Genomic DNA, 12,500 nt, shown 5'->3' with positions numbered 1-12,500 from the left:
TCCCTCCTCCCTCCCCCCCCTCTGGTCCCCCTTTTTGTTCTTCCATTCCCATCTCCGTTTTTTTGTCTTCCTCTTCCTAACCATTGTTCAGCTTCAACTTTTCCGTTAATCGCCAATGAGCTTTTCTTCTATTCTCTTCCCCTCCTCCTCCTCCTCCTCCACCTCTACCTCCTCCTCCTCCTCCTCCTTCCTTCTCGTCCAGAAACGCCTGCGTATGTGATCATGATATTCTTCGAGTACATTCTGTTATCTCTTTTCCTATTACAATATAACAAATTTATCTTATAGTTTAACCAAAACTATTCTTTCATATGCTAAACTAACCCAGGCTAACCCAAGTTATAAAATGTTATAAACAGAAATGTAGTGTCAAATTTGTACTTTCCTGAGGAGGGCTACAGTTGGCAGCCGAAATATAGAATCTTCTTTTATTCGAAGTCTATTTTCTCCGACTGTGGGTTTCTTGTGTGTTATAAAATGTTATATTAACTTAAACTAAACTAACCTGACCTTAACAAAGCTAAGCTAGCGTAACCAAAGCTAAATCAATCTAACCTAATTTATAGTAAACCAAGATAATCTAACCTAATCAAACCAATGTCTAACCCTTACTCAAGCTGTTACAAAAATACATAAACAAAACCTACTAAGTTAATCTAACCAGAGCAAACCTAACCTAACCAAAACTAGGTTAACTCAAACTAATCTATGCGCCAAGCTAAGTTAACCTAATTCACCCAAACTTAACCCATATTTCTTGTTTTTCTTTGGCCCTTTCTCTCTTCTTTTCCGTCTTCTTCTCTTCATCTCTTCTTCTTGTTTCCCTTGTTATTCTCATTTTTACTTGTTATTTACTTCTAAAATATTTCTTCATATTTCTTATATTCTTTGATCTTACTCTCATTCTCTGTCGAAATTTTTTCCTTTTCTTTTTTGTGGCCATTTTATGTTCATTCTCTCGTTATTTATTCTCTATTCCTCATTCTCCTTTAGTTCCTTCCTCTCTTCTTCCATTTCACTCTTCTTCTACTTTCTTGACGAGTTAAACACCATATGAGGACGGAGCCTTTATTTGTACGACGTTTCGCTTATTACAGCTTTTTCAAGTACAAGTTGAGATACATATGCTTGAGATTAAGTAAGGGGAAAGGAGGGAACGGGGAGAGAAAAGAAGAAGGGGGGAGGGGAGGGAAGGAAGAAGAGGAGGAGGAGGAGAAGGGGGGGTGGAACACTTTCTACTTTCTTCTCATTTCCTCATTCCTTCTTCAGATCCTCACTCACCTCTATTTCCTTCTCCTCCTCCTCCTCTTCCTCCTCCTCCTCCTCCTCCTTCTTCTTTTTCCTCCTCTATTTGCTCTTCCATCTATACCTTTTCCTTTTTCTATTTCTCCTAATCCTCCTCTTTTCCTCTCCATTTTCCTCAACCTCCTACTCCTCTTCCCTCTTTTTTTCCTCTTCCTCTCGTTCCTCCTCATCTCTTCTCTCATTTCTTGTTCCTCATACTCTTCTCTTCCTCCTCCTACTCTACCTCCTTTCCTTCCTACTGCCATAATCTCTTTCCTTCCTCTCTCTTCCTCTATCTTCCCATCTCTCTTTCCTTCCTCTTCCTCCTGTCCCTTCTTCTTTCCCTCTTTTCCTCTTCCTCCTTCCCCTTTTCCGATCCCTCCCTTTCCTCCTCTTCTTCCTCTTCCTCCCCTTCCTCCTCTTCTTCCTCTTCCTCTTCCTCCCCTTTTCCTATCCCTCCCTTTCCTCCTCTTCTTCCTCTTCCTCCTCTTCTTCCTCTTCCTCTTCCTCCTCTTTCTTTCTGTCCCCCCTCTCTTGACCGCCCAATAGCTCCAACTACAACTCTTCAGCTCTTGATCTCATTGTTCGCTCGTCCTTCCTCGCCTTCAAGTCCGTCACAGAGCTCGAAGCTCTTCAGGTCCTCCACGAGGCTTGCCTAGTCGCCCTCAACCTCGCCGGTACGCCCACTATCTCCATCACTATCACCAACAATACACCACTTCTCGTCTTTGGTCTTCTGGTTCAATACACCACCCTTACCTTTATCCTCCTGTTCCTCTTTTCTCCTCCTCCTCCTCCTCCTCTTCGTCCTCCTTTTTCTCCCCACGTTAGTTAAAACGTTTGCATATGTGTTTCTGTCACTACGAAACGTTAGTGTTATCACCACTAAAATAGTTACTATTATTACATCGCGCGTGTCTTAGGAATCGGGTTTGATGTTATTAGAAAGGTCGAAGACAACAGACACTCTAACAAGACACAGCAAACAATGTTAATATCATAGCTCGTGTCTTCAAAGTTGGAACTATTGGGATCACCATCAACACCACTCACCACCATCACTTACGACTCTATCACCACCACTGACACCATAAGATTCTGCACCATCGTAACTGGTATACTGTACGCAAACAATTGGATCAATACCAATAAGTTACACCACAAATGGTGGATTCGTTACGACTTAGATCACTACCAACCATGAACCACAACACCATACCTACGATTTTCACCACCATACCCACCACCATATCAGAGATCACCACCACCACAACCACCACCATCACCACCACAACCATCACAACTACCACAACCGCCACCACCACAACCATCACCACCACTACCACCACCACAACCACAACCGTCACAACTACCACAACCGCCACCACAACCACCACTACCACCACCATCAAGACTACAACCACCACCACCACCACAACTACCACCAGTTTCTTGGATCATTATTCCCACATTTATCACCGTCAGACACATTTTCCAAGGAGAAGACTCTTTCTGCTCTAACACATATGATATATTTCTTATTCTCCTCTTCGTTGCTCCATACATCACTGAACAATGCCCCGGCCACTGTGTGCAACATATCAAGTTCCTCCCAAGTCTCAAGAAGAACAATGTATATGTATGAAAACATGTCCTTGTTTCCATATACATACATATGTATATGTATGTATATCTACGAGTATATGTATATGTATGTGTATATGTGTATGTATGTGTATGTGTATATATGTATATATGTATATATATGTATATATGTATACATATGTATATATGTATATGTATGTGTATATGTATATGTATGTGTATATGTATATATATATATACCGTATATATATATGTATACATATAATGTATATATATATATTTATATATATATATGTATATATGTATATATAATATATATATATATATATATATATACACATATGGCGTAAGTGGAGTAGGAAACAGAGGAGTCTTAGTCCGAGTTTATTCCTGACTAGTTTCGCAGGTATGCTTTTTCATTCCTTTGAAAAAGCATACCTGTGTGTGTGTGTGTGTGTGTGTGTGTGTGTGTGTGTGTGTGTGTGTGTGTGTGTGTGTGTGTGTGTGTGTGTGTGTGTGTGTGTTCAGCGTGCTCATGATAAATACGAATAGTCATCTAACAAACTTCTGCAAGCATATATGTAAATGACAATGCCTGGAATGCTCAAACTGGAGGCTGCTGGGTTAATTAAGGATTTTCTACTGAATACATTATATCAAATAAGCTCATGTACCCAAGTTGGAAGAAATGACGCCTAATATTCATCTCTTGACAAATAGAAGATCCCCCCGTTCTCTCTTCTGCGGTCAGTCGTTCATACGATTTTCACACTTTCATCAAAACAGTCGAATACGTAATATATTTTCAGCAAGATTGCGAGTTTATCTCTGGCTAAATAACTAACCATCTAATCAACTTTTTATCTAATCAACTAAATGGATAGACATACTGTATAGATAAAGAAGGAGAGAAACAATAAAATTAATAGACATAGTTAAGTAAATAAATAAGTATATAGAAGAACATATAAACTAATAGGTAGAATATAGATAAATAAATGAACAAAATAAATGAATAAATGAATAAACGAATAAATAAATGAAAAAAGAAACAATTATATGTATAGAAAAATAAATTAATTACAATTAAATAAGTAGGTAATTAGGAATAATTGAATAAACAAATAATTTCTTTATTATATAAATAAATACATGACTACACAAATATATATAAGATAAATTAATATAAATTATTAAAATATAAAATGATAAAGAAAAATAGGTCTGCAACCAATACTGTGGCCTTCTTTGACAAACACAATATATATAATATAAAGAAATTAATACAAACGATTAAAAAATGAAATAATAATAACAAAACAATAATAATAATAATAATAAAAATAATAATAATAATAATAATAACAACAATGATAATAATAATGATAATAATAATAATGATAATAATAATAATAAAGATAATGATAATAATAATAATAATAATAACAACAACAATAATGATAATAATAATAATAATAATAATAATAATAATAATAATGTAAATAATAATATAAATGATAATAAAAAAAATAGGTCTGCAGTCAATGCAGTGGTCTTCTTTGACACCACGAGAAATGCACATATTCTAATTTGCTTCTCCTTCCTTCTTTTAAGCTTTCCTGATCTCGAGGCATTTTCTATTTGTTTTTCTTTTCATATGTTCAATCTTTTTATTCTATTCATATCCAAATATTCTCTTCACGCCTCTTTACGTCTCGCCTTTCTTATTCTATTCTCCTTTTATCGTCGTTCTAATCCTTTCAGTTCTTTTTTTCAATGATGGTTTTCATAACAGCCGTCACTGCCACAACTACAACCACAATCACAAACACAAACACAATTACAACCATAACCACAATCGTAGCCATAACCACTACCACAGCCATAACCACAACTACAACCAAGGCCATAATCACAACCATAACAACAACCAAAACCACAACCACAACCATAAAAAAATCACAATCACAACCATAACCGCAACCACAATCACAAACACAACCACAACCCCAGCCACAACTACAACTACAACTACAACCGCAACCACAATCATAACCACAACCATAACCACAACCACCACCACCATCAGCACTACTACCACCAAAACAACAACAATAACAACATCACCTTTCACCACATTTTACACCGCGATTTCCAACACCATAACCATCATCACTACCACCATTTGTCACTATTACCACCAGAACAACAAAGACAGGAATAACAACCTCCATCACAATCTGTACAACAAGAACCTACACAACAGTCTTCACCATCACCACCACCGCTGTATCCGTATCGATTTACGTGTTAGATGGGTTGGTGGAGTTAATCAAAGCCTAATCTACAATACTTGTCTACTGTGGTTTGGTACCACAAAGACACTGAGTTCTTGGTATGAAGAACGCATACAAATTTATCCCAGTAAAGGATTCCGATGGTTGGATTATATAGAGAGTAATGTCCAGAGATACCTTTGGGTCTTAGTATTGCATCAGTCTATTCTTAGCAAAGCACTTAAGTCAGGTGATGTTTTGACACACGAGACTCTTCCGACGAGGGAATGTTCGGTCTGAGTGCGAAGAGTCATGCATAAGTCTCATGACTTGAATAAGATGCAAAATACAAGGATACTCCACCGCTTTTATCATCACCCGTACAAGTACCACTACCACTACCACCACCTCCTTGTAAGTCACACCACATCTCTTTCTTTATCCTCTCTTTTTAAAAATTTGTTTTTTCTTCGTTCCTAAATCAAACCTTGTGTTATTCTCTCTCTCTCTCTCTCTCTCTCTCTCTCTCTCTCTCTCTCTCTCTCTCTCTCCTATTCGTCTCCATTTTGCGTCAGCTAAATCTGTTTCTGCCTCTAATCTTCCCTTTCTCCTTCAATGCCTCCCGGTTCCTAAATTCATCCATCCACTAATCTTTTCTCTTCGTCCATTTTTCTCAATTGTCTCTTCTCCCCTACCTCAAGTCCTCTTCCTCATTCTTCCTCATCCTTCTTCATTTCCACTTTCCCTCCCCCTCCTCCTCCTATTCCTCCTCGTCATGTTACTTTTCGTATCACTCTTCCTAAAATCCGTTTTTTATTCTTTTTTTCCTTTACTTTAATTTCCTCCTACTTCTTTTTCAGAACATGATGAAAATAAATCCTTTTCCTTTTCTATTTTGCTTTAATTTCCTCTTCCTCCTCCTCCTCCTTCTTCTTCTTCAGAACATGACAAAAAAAAAATCCTTTCCTTTTCTACTATGCCTTAATTTTCTTCTCCTTCTTCAGAACATGATAAAAAAAATCCTTTTCTTTTTCTCCTTTGCTTTAATTTCCTCCTCCTCCTTCTCCTTCTTCAGAACATTAAGAAAAAAAAATCTTTTCCTTTTCTACTTTGCTTTAATTTCCTCCTTCTCTAGCACATTAAGAAAAAAAAAATTCCTTTTTCTACTTTGCTTTAATTTCCTCCTCCTCCTTCTCCTTCTCCAGAACATTAAAAAAAAAAAAAAATACTTTTCCTTTTCTTCTTTGCTTTAGTTTCTTCCACCTCCTCCTCCTTCTCCAGAACATTAAAAAAAAAAAAAAAAAAATCCTTTTCTACTTTGCCTTAATTTCCTCCTCCTCCTTCTTCTCCAGACATGACAAAAAAAAAAAAAAAAATACTTTTCCTTTTCTTCTTTGCTTTAGTTTCTTCCTCCTCCTCCTCCTCCTTCAGAACATGACGAAAAATAAAAAAATCCTTTTCCTTTCCTAAAGTTTAATGTCCTCTCTCTTCTTCTCCAGAACATAAAAAAAAAAAAAAAAAGTGGGGGGGGGGGCAAAAACGAAGACGAAGACGAAGCCGAAGACTCACCTGCAAGGTACGTGGTAGCTCCAGCGAGGCAGAGGGCAAGGCAGACAAAGACTAGTGCGGTGCACCTCCAGGAGCACCGCCGCCAGGAAGAGGACCCGAAGGAGAGACGCAAAGGGGAGAACCTGCCCCCTGCGCCCATGCTACTGACCACTCCCTGTTTGTGGAGGGGAGATGGTCGTGGTGAAAGTTGTCTTGTAATCTAAAAGGAAGAGTGTTTGTGGTGAGTTTATGGCGTCGGTCGTCGTGGGAGGAGGAAATACGTACTTCATATTAGCAACGAATAAAGTAATCACTAGTGCATACTCAGGCAAAGAAATGTTCTAACATTCCAAAAGCTAAATTATAGGCAAGACTATAAACAGCAAACTATGGTCTACTTAAATAACTAGTCGGAGCTAGGCTACAGCATCGGTGTTGTTCTATATACTGTATATTAGCAACTACTTCAGGTACTATACACTACGTTATTGCTAATAAGCAAATAAAACAGGTCAATACGGGTCTAGGTAAACAAACGGCTTGTACCGAACAAGGGCAAAATGATATTACTTCAGCAAAAACGAGGAAATCATGTAAAGTAAAAAAAATATATATGTGCGGATAACTATGCTTTGCATCGAAAAGAATATTTCGTGATTTGTAGCAATTTTCAGGATCTAACACAGCTTGAAGTCTTATGGGTGCTGCTCAAGTTTCTGTCTAGTTTGGTATCTAGAGGTTCATCTAGACTACAGGCCATTCTCTATGGAACCTTTAAGGGCGCTCACTAAAAAAAATCTAAGGGTGAAAACAAAATCAAAGGAATAGGTAAAGTCGGTAGTCTTTAGTTTTGTAGATTGACTTGTTTTGTTTGTAGCGTGCGATATCATTTTGTAGTTTGTTGTATTAAATGGACAACGTTTTGTGGTTTGTTGTTTTCTATGAGTGATAGATTATATTAATGAGTTCTTATTAATATCTATAATCATTCAACTGTACTTTAACATTATCATCTAAACGCCGATTGTAATTGTTGATGATTTGTTGATTTCGATTAAAACTACGCTTTAAACTTTTTATCATAAGTTATCTATGCTGTAACATCTAAATAATTTACGTTTGAAGAACTATGATACGTAAACTAAGGATTTAACGAATGATTCCATAAACAAGCGCTTTTAACTTATAAAATAAAAACTACAAACTCCACTGCGAAGTTAATGATATTCTGCAAAGTACGGCTTACACTCGCCATCCCTGAGATAATTTTTGTCTAGACCCGAGAGCAAATATACAGATGAAATAATTTTCCAAGTTTCGGAAGAACCTCTCCTAAGCTTAAAAAAAAAAAAAAAAAAAAAAAACTCATCTCTGATGAATTCCATTACAGATGAAGAAGTCCTACGGACTTGAAGTCCCGCCTAACTTGAAGAGACAAGAACGCCCATTCTGAAATGGGCGTGAAGGCTCACCTGTTGGGGGAAATGTGGGCGTAGAGATCCGCCGCCCATAACGAGGGCTCCGCCTTCTGCCACGTAGCCGCTTTTGTATCTGAAAGACAACAAAGAGGTAATCAATAACAGTGAAGTGTTACTAATGGTGGTATAGTCAAGGACTCAGTGGGAAGGAGTGGATGGTTGGAGGAGGGTGGGGGATAGTTAGGGCGTAGTTAACCTTCAGGATCGTGGCATAGTTAATTAATTTTGTTGTGTCAAAAGTAAAAAAAAAAAAAAAAAAAAAAAAAGTTTAGAAATAAGTCATGATGAAAACCGCCCCGATTATAGCCATCATTAATCCTTATGTCAAGCATAACATTATTCAAGAATAAAATGATCGTTAAATGGTTATGATAGAAAAAACAACAACTTTAGCCTATGGCATATTGTAATGTTATGGAGAATTGGGGACGCAAATATAATATCAGGCCCATTTATCACTAGATCAAACGTATTTCTCTGTATATAAATGCATGTGTTTACGTAAGTTTGAATAATATGCGTAAATAGACAATTCGTTTCCATATTTGTTTATATCAAATTGCTTGCACAATCATTCGCGTATGTATTTATATGTCTATATGACATACACACACAACACTTAAAGCGTAAATACGCACACAAACACACGGATACTCACACGGCCACATGTACACGCACACGCACATACACGCCTTCACATACGGATATCATGTGCATTCACACATGTACATGTACATGCATACATTGTGAGTGTATCAATATATTATTACAAAGTGTCATAAACTCGCGTTCGCGTACAACGACACCATCAAACGAAATCAAATCACAGGTCTCTTATACATTCATCCGTTCACGTAAATATTCAATTACGATTTGTAATAACACCTAAAAAACCCATCTGATACGAGGCGAGAGTGCCTACATACACCCCCCTCCCTCCCGCCCCAGTCCCCCTTTTTTTTTGGGGGGGGAGGGCAGTGCCCCGCCTATCACTGTTTCTCTTCCATTTATTGTTCATTAAAGCTTGTCACGACGGTAGAGCAGTGACGATGTAGCTGCTTGGTTTGTCAGATGGCGGACAGCCAGAAGGCCGGACCCGGACAGCCAGAAGGCCGGACCGGGACAGGCAGAAGCCCGGACAGGCTGAAGGCCGGACCAGGACAGGCAGAAGCCCGGACAGTTCGAGAATCGGGCAGGAGGAGACACAGAAAGACAGACAAACAGATCGATGGACAGGTGGACACGTGGACAAAAGGACAGACAGACAGTGAGTAAGAGAGGACGGGAATACAGACGAAGAAGTGGACAAACAAACAGGAAGGTGGACATGAATTAGATGTTTTCTAGAAACCTGTTCTTTGTCATTAGAAATATTAAAAGGGAAACAAGGAAGAGAAACGAGAAGAAACAAATGGAAACGTTTCAGGCCCTCATGAAATCACTTCAGGTGTGACAGGCACGTATGCAGCCAGGCAAGCATCAAACGCTCGTTATAGTATATATATATATATATATATATATATACAAAAAAGGGGGCAAAACTCTATTGTTATGAGTCTGCGAGAAATAACGCGGAAAAGGGGGACGGGAGGAAAAAAAAGGGGGGGAATAGGAAAACAAGCTTCAGGCAGTTATGAAGTGATTTGAGACCATCCTCCCCCCACCACCCCCAAAGGGCGCTCCATCGACGCTCCCCCACCCCCCCAAGGGAGCTTCATCGACGCTTCCCCCCCTCCCCCTCCCCCCAATCACTACATATAACCTCGGATCCATATACATCTATTCCAGGTACAGTTTCAATTTGAACTGTAATTTGACATCACGCTTGGCTTATGTTTTAGTGAATTTCATAGTCGTGTTGTGTGCAAATCAGCAATTTGCACTCAATACAAAGGTAATATATTCGAAATTCTTGCCTAATGGCACCAGGGCAAAAGCTTTGTTCACAGAACAACTGGCAACTGGCAAACTGATCACTGATATCTAACTGCTGATAACTGACAGACAACCACTGTAACTGACAAAAAACTACTGACTCATGATGACTGACCATTACATTTTCAGTCTTCTTCCGTCTCCAGACCTTCTCTTTCTAACACAGGTAACAGATCCAAGTTATCTATATCGTCTATATCCTCCTAACTTCCGAATACTTGCAACTACTAACTACCGTTCCTACTAACTACTTTCACCTCTTGGAGAAATATAACTAATTCACTATTTACTCCAAAACCTATGACTACTTACAATTAACTTCTTGTTAACATTAACCGCGTAAGCTAATGCTAACTTCTACTTAAACCCCATTCTCTTTTGGTTAACCAACTCCTCGCCTCACTTAAACCCATTTGATTCCACCTCTTCAAGTGTGACGCACTTTAGAAGCTTTATTATGGCCAAAACCAAGCTGCTTGGTTTATCTATTTGCTTGTTATTATTTGTCTGTTTTTCTTTTCTTTGATCACAATTTATTATCATTTATGTCAATTAACTATTATTTACTATTTACCTGTTTGTTTATTATTCAACTTTACCTAGTCATTTACTTATTTTATCTATCATTATTTATTTTATTATAATTTTTACTTGTTTATTTATTTATTTATTTATCATTATTATTATTCATTTTTTGCACATTTGCACATCCGACCTAGTTATGGACCAAAAGGTCTCTCGTCGGCATGGTCCGCCTTTGTAATCCTTTGTAATCCTTATTCAGATAAATGCCATGATGATATCAATCGCTCGAAATCTCCACTTTTAATTCAACTTTGCTTCTCAGTTGATTAAAATCTTGTGACCCGTGAAAGAAAAATGAAATTAGATCAAATAAAATAAGCAAAATAAAACAAGTAAAATGAAAAGAAAAATAGCAAAATAGATTAATGAAATAGAAAAAACAGAATAGAATAGAACAAGAATAGAATAGAATAGAATAGGAGTAAAATAGAGTAGAATAGAAGAGATTAGAATAGAACAGAGTATAATAGAATAGAATGGAATAGAATAGAGTAAAATAGAATAGAATAGAATAGAATGGAATAAAATAGAACATAAAATAGAATGGAATGGAGCAGAATAGAATAGAAGAGATTAGAATAAAAAAGAGTACAATAGAATAGAATGGAATAAAATAGAACATAAAATAGAATGGAATGGAGCAGAATAGAATAGAATAGAGTAAAATAGAATAGAATAGAATAGATTAGAATAGAATAGAGCAAAATAGAATAGATTAGAATAGAATAGAACATAATGAAATAGAATAGAATGGAATAGAATAGAATAGAATGAAATAGAATAGGACAAAATACAGAAACATTTCATTGTATTACGTACGCTACTCCATTGATTCTTCTTCGGCTGAGACAACTCCCCCCCCTCCCTCATCCAATCTGACCCAAATTCGAGTCTTGGGAAAAAAAAGTTAGTCTTGGCAAAATATAGATATATATATATATATATATATATAATATATATATATATATATATATATATATATATATATATAGAGAGAGAGAGAGAGAGAGAGAGAGAGAGAGAGAGAGAGAGAGAGAGAGAGAATTGGTAGGGATCAACCTTTTGGGTACCTATAGTGATTTCTAAATATTACTCATAGCTATTTCGTTCTCTTGAGGTGATACCATAGGAAGCTAAAATAATATGTTTATTTTCTCTGAAAATGGTGGTTTTGTTCTGTCGATGTAAGGAATACAGACTTAATTTCGTTACACTACCGTTTCATAATTATTTTTTCATTTACTTTCTTATTTATCTATTATTTTAGTTTTCAAAATTGACAGTCCTTTGCTTTAAGTACCATTTGGTGGGGTGGTTACAATCTAGACTGAATATCACACTGTCCGTACTGTAAAACACAAGGTAATTTTTTTTTCTCACTCAAACAGCTGACATAATTCAGACTAAATTTTCTCTCTCTGTTTTTTGCCTTGTTCAATTATTTATCTACTCATCTAACTTTTTTATTTATTTATATGCTTATCTATTTGTTTGTTTATTGATATATTTATCTATTTATTCTTTATTTATTTAATTAATGACTTCGTTCTGAGTGAAACGCCTGACATAATTCAGTCTATTTTTTCTATTTACTTATTTATTAATAATTTTTATTGCTAATTTAATTATTTATTTATCTACTTATACATTTGTTTTTATTGATTTATTCATGTACTAATTAATCTATTCATTTATTTATTTGTATATTTATATAATTAACGATTTTGTTTTCTGTGTATTTTCTAAATATTCGCTTGTTTATTAATCTATATATCTATCTATTTATCTT

At 36.5% G+C, this 12,500-nt stretch overlaps 1 protein-coding gene across 5 annotated transcripts in view; it reads right to left on the bottom strand.

Moving 5' to 3' along the window:
* The window catches only part of LOC143040622 (teneurin-m-like), a 988,429-nt gene that overhangs the window by 614,206 nt on the left and 361,723 nt on the right, over positions 1-12,500 (bottom strand). For 4 of the 5 annotated variants that reach the window (XM_076211786.1, XM_076211790.1, XM_076211789.1 and 1 more), the window contains 2 exons: positions 8,186-8,264; positions 6,735-6,933 (listed from right to left, as the gene is read on the bottom strand). In XM_076211786.1, coding sequence (XP_076067901.1) covers positions 6,735-6,933; positions 8,186-8,264 — 278 coding nt within the window. The remainder of the gene's footprint in view (positions 1-6,734; positions 6,934-8,185; positions 8,265-12,500) is intronic. The other variant, XM_076211788.1, reaches the window with a different exon arrangement.

This window comes from Oratosquilla oratoria, chromosome 29 (genome assembly GCF_046742065.1).
Source record: "Oratosquilla oratoria isolate Oo_2021 chromosome 29, ASM4674206v1, whole genome shotgun sequence".
Taxonomy (NCBI): Eukaryota; Metazoa; Arthropoda; class Malacostraca; order Stomatopoda; family Squillidae; genus Oratosquilla; species Oratosquilla oratoria.
Note: the sequence above shows the minus strand (reverse complement) of the source record. Positions and strands in the feature narration are given on the sequence as shown.